The sequence below is a fragment of the Garra rufa genome, chromosome 7, assembly GCF_049309525.1.
Source record: "Garra rufa chromosome 7, GarRuf1.0, whole genome shotgun sequence".
NCBI lineage: Eukaryota > Metazoa > Chordata > Actinopteri > Cypriniformes > Cyprinidae > Garra > Garra rufa.
This window is the reverse complement of record NC_133367.1, coordinates 26,644,263-26,649,149: the sequence shown is the minus strand read 5'-3', so window position 1 is coordinate 26,649,149 and position 4,887 is coordinate 26,644,263. Positions and strand designations below refer to the sequence as shown.

Below are 4,887 nucleotides of genomic sequence, written 5' to 3'. Positions count from 1 at the left end.
CTGCGTGTGCAGTCTGGGGCCGTTGCGCTGGGATCGGTTTGCCCTGAAGCCTTAGAGGACATGAGCAACTTAAACTCTGACCGGACTCTATGGAGCTATCCGGAAATATTACACAGTCGGTCGACGCACATTGAGATGGAGCAGGAATCAGGATCACATGCTGAAACTGTAAAAGCTATGCATTAGCATTAGAAAGAGAATGGAAAGTGATAAAACTTCAATTCATTAAAGTGAAATCCAGATTAACTGCAGGAAAAGATGCACTCGTTATAAACCAGCGTTTACAGTTCACATTTATTGTACTGCCAGCGACAGCAAAACCAAAGTTTCTCACAAAAACAAACAACCAAAAATCTCAGAACTAAAAAAATATATATTGTATTTTTATTCTCCTAATCAAGAAAAAAATGGACAGAGACATCATAGGTTCATCACCAAAATGAATACAGGAATATACTGCTATTTTATCAGTTTCATATCCATTGGACATTGAAAAATAAATAAATAAATTATCAATTTACTCTTTAAGTTGTTAAGTAATTAAAAAGATTATCCTCACTATTTAATTTGATAGAAGTGAGTCTATTCTTATTATAATTTATTTTATTTTATTCATTATCTAATGCACATCAACTAGCCTAGCTGTATTGTGATTTTTTTTATTTTCAGAGCTGCGAAGTTCAGCATGTACAGGGCTGTAACATCCATCAGCAAATAAAGTTTACAGGCATAAACAAACTGAAATATGCACAAAAAAACTAACCAATACTAGACTCAAGCAATGAGTTTAAACCTGCCCAAAAAATACCCACGTATTATAATTAAAAATGAAGCAGCCATATATTTTATTCTCTGTATAATTACAAAAATATTGGCTGATGCATAATAACATAAAAATACTCATTGCAGAAATCAATATGACAAGAAGTATAACGTCACACAACAGTAAATCTTTGGAAAATAATTGGGATGTATTCATTTGAATTGGAATGTATAAACTAAAACAGAATAAGAGAAAAACAAATTTGTGTATGCAACTTGATTTGTAAAAAATATTTGTAAAATTTGCATGCATTTGAATTTCAAACTCTCTCATTAAAAAAGAAGAAAAAAACTATAAAAATAATTTAAGCAACATCTCTCAATTAATTTAATTTGTTGATTTTAGACAAAAAAAAATGGACATCCATACATTAAAGTGAGTAAAAAAAAAAACTCAGCTCAAGGTAATATGAGCGTCAAGTTAAGTTAAAGCTGATCTGGCAAAAAAATTAATTAGAAAATAAAACATGCTGTGTTGCATGTTTGTCAAAGGGTCACTGCAGGCAAATAGGTCTAATTACAAACAGCTAAGGCTTTACACCACTGGGGATCTAAACTACAGTCCACAACTATTACAGGCATTTGTTGATATTGTGCGCATGTGGTATTTCAAGATTTCCTACAAAAAGATCAGATCTAGAACGACGATTTTGAAAAAATAAATACAGACCAAGCTGTTTGTCCTTTGCTACATCGCTTTTGACGTGAATTACCTGTGATTTAAGATTCGAGACACACTGTACCATAATAGCCACTAGAAGACCTTCAAAATCAGCTAGTTAAGCTCTCGTTGTTTTGTAAAGCAACTGTTTTTACAGTTACAGCTGCGACAAAACTAATTCGACAAACATCAAAACAACCAATCCAGCAACATGGGTAATGTATCTAAAAATAGCAAGTGTGCTCTATATTTGGAAAGAGCTATCACAAGCGAGAGCTTTGAACCCACCCCTTGGCTTTGTCTTGTAAATATTCTGCTCACAAACATTCTAAAAACAGCATATCTCTAGGTTGTCAAACAAGTTGTGGTTGGTGACCATTCTGTGGTATATACAGGACCAAGGCAGGTGTCATCTTAATATTTACAGGGAATGTAGACTACTAGACAACTTCATCCTCTTCACTGTGGGTAGTTTTTTCAAACTCTGTATAAGAAACAACCATGTTTTAGTTCTAAAATCTGGCCCAAATCCATTGCCACAACATTTAACAGCTTTGAGATCTTCAGATGGAGCAGGAGTTGGCTCTCTTTCTTGGCTTTGGCTCTCCAAAGTCCTTGTCGTCATGAGTGCAGGGGCTGAAAGAGCACGACGAGCAGAGCGTCTGTGAGAGTCTACGCATCCCCAGCCGGAATACACTGTTGGACAGGCTATAAATGACGCAGTTGCAGAAGCTGTTGCTAATTGCTAACCAGGTGGTCACAAAGGAGAGGGCAGGGCTGTCCAGTACATGGGAGCTCTCCAGTAGGAAATAGAAAATGTAGGGAAGCCAAAGCATGTAGAAAACACTGGTGATTCGAAAGAGCACCATTGCGTACCTCCGGTCTGGTCCGTGGCCTGCGTGGTTTCCCCCTTCGGCAGTTTCCATCTCCTGGCTGGGAAAGCGTGCCCGTCGCTCGCTGATCTCTCGGTTATGCTGCTGGCAGATGCGGAAGATGTGGAAGTAGGTGAAACAGACCACTAGGGCGGCAGGGGCGTAGAGTAGGCACACAACAAAGCCAGTGAAGAGTGCAGACGTGGGCCAAGAGTGGGCACACCATTCAAAGATATCCCCATGATACCCTGGCTTGCCCCAGCCGAAGAAAGACGGGAGAAACACCACACAAGAGTAGATCCATATGAGAACGATGCAGCAGCGAAGGCGGCAGGGTGTTACCAGTTGGTTGTAGGAGAGGGGCTTGGTAATGGCCAAATAGCGGTCCACGCTAATGCAAGCCAAACAAGCCATCGAAACACTCTTGAGTACAGAGATGACATAGCTGAACACCTGGCAGGTGAGTGGTTCTTGGACACCAGCCGGGTAATGGAGTAGCGAAAGGGTGGGAACCAGGCAACTAAGGCCCACCAACAAATCCGCGTAGGCCATAGTCTGGATGAAGTAACTGGTAGTGTAGTGATGTAACAACGGGGCGCAATGAAACACAAAGATTACGGTTAAATTCCCAGCAATGATGAGCACCGTCAATAAGACGATGACCGCAGTCTCCAAAACGCAAGCTTCCACAATCTTATTCTGCCCCCAGCCTAGAGGGCAGGAGTGGTTTAGGGACACACTGAAGTGACCGCCAAGGCTGCTGTTCGTAGTTGGGACCGGTTCGATCAACTCTGACCGGTTCATTGTCCCGAACCTTGTCCGCTTGGATAAGGTTCTGTTGTCCTAAACGCAATGCAGATGGCCTGCAATGTGATCCCGTGTCCGTGCTTTCTCAGTAATCCCTTTCAGCAGAACTCAATCTTCTGTCTTTTCCCCTTTACCTCGGTCTTTCACATGGCTGGATCTCAATGAATTGAGCATTGGCAAAAATCAATACAGTCCGCAAGGAGAAGAATAAAAGGTGCCTTGCACTCCTCCGGAATCAGTCATGCTTAGGGACAGTTCGGTAATTGCAAGACAGAGATATTTCCTCTGCAAGCCAAACTAAGGCTGCTGGGAAAAAAAACAGTTACAAAAGGGTTGCATATCTGTGCTGAAGGCCGGTTGGCGTCCACTGTGAGCTTGACCAATTCCTCATGCTGTCCTCTCAAGGATAAAATCTGTAGGATTGTAGACGAACCAATAAAGGTAACAAAATGGATATAAAAAAATGTTCCATGGTCATACCTTATTTATACAAAAATTGAGAGTTCATACTGGTTTGTCACCAAACAATAACATGCACCATGTTTTGCTTCTGTAATAGGGTTCTCTTGGCCACTGTCTCGATCCCTGTTGGGTTTCAATAGTCCGAATCAAAACACAGACACTCTAGACAAACACAGGGCAGCATATGAGAGTTGCCAGAGCTATCGCTGCACAGAGCGCCGCTCATAGCCTGCGGGAGTCTGAGTGAGGCAAAACGGAACTAATCAAAATTTCAAGACCATGTTCTGGGGGGGGGGGGGCTACGGCGACGGCTTCGGTCTTCTTTGCTCCCAATCCATTTACTTTTCATGAACTTTCACTGTGCATAAAAAAAGAGAGACCTGTCTTTTGCGAAAGAGGTATAGAGCTGGTTACATGAAGGTGCCTCCTCAGATCGCATCAGGACAGCATGCTCTGGACATCCCGTCTGAATTCCACATGTTCTTGGTTTCAGTCCACCGCTCCGTCCAAAGCTTTGCACATCACATGGCATGCCAGCCTCTGCATCTGATTAGTTGTACATGATGAGCTTCTTGCGTTCTGAGGTAGACCTTGTTGCTTTTTCTCCAAGTTTTTTGTGAAACATTCCGTGAAGTCTTCTTTAAAATACAGGAAGATCTGCGTACCGCTCCTGTCCTTGTCAGTCCTCGGCGACCTGTGAGCCAAAGCAGCTTGATGGCAATTCCCGCTGAGCGTGCACAATTAAGAAATTAAAATTGAGACCAGTAAAAAAGGGGAGACTTGAACATATCCATTCCGAATCAGAAACGAGCAGAGGAAAAGAGAGCAGCCCCTCACTGCTGGTGCTCAGAGATGCTGCGAGTGGCTTACAGTTTCCTCTCCCCCTTCACAGTCTCGCTCTCTCTTCCACTGTGCCTCTCGATCACATTCGCTCCCTCCTTCCCTTCCCCTCTCTCTCCTGCTCTCGCTCGCTCTCTAACTCTCCTCCCTCCCCTTTTGGCGGCACCTGAGGTCCTCTTTCTCACACAACTCCTCCCAGCACACTGTTCCCTCTCTCTCTCTTTCGCTCCAGTGTTCTCCCTCTTTTCTCATTATCCTCCTCTTCCTGCACACCCTGAAGATGTTTCCCCATTCAAAAATAATCAAAGACTTCCATCTCTCCTTGTTGTCTCCCTGTTTTATTACCGTTCATTCTCGTTTTCCTTCCTGCTTCAAGTCACTTACACAGACCAGTGCCCAAGCGCAGCAATGCCTGCCTCTTGG

At 42.8% G+C, this 4,887-nt stretch overlaps 1 protein-coding gene across 1 annotated transcript; it reads right to left on the bottom strand.

The window, feature by feature from the left end:
* Nucleotides 1–286: 286 nt before the first annotated feature.
* gpr52 (G protein-coupled receptor 52) lies at nt 287–4,516 on the bottom strand. Its single transcript, XM_073844328.1, has one exon. The coding sequence runs from the start codon at nt 3,157–3,159 to the stop codon at nt 2,047–2,049; it is 1,113 nt and encodes a 370-aa protein (XP_073700429.1). The 5' UTR covers nt 3,160–4,516; the 3' UTR covers nt 287–2,046.
* Between the last annotated feature and the right edge of the window lie 371 nt (nt 4,517–4,887).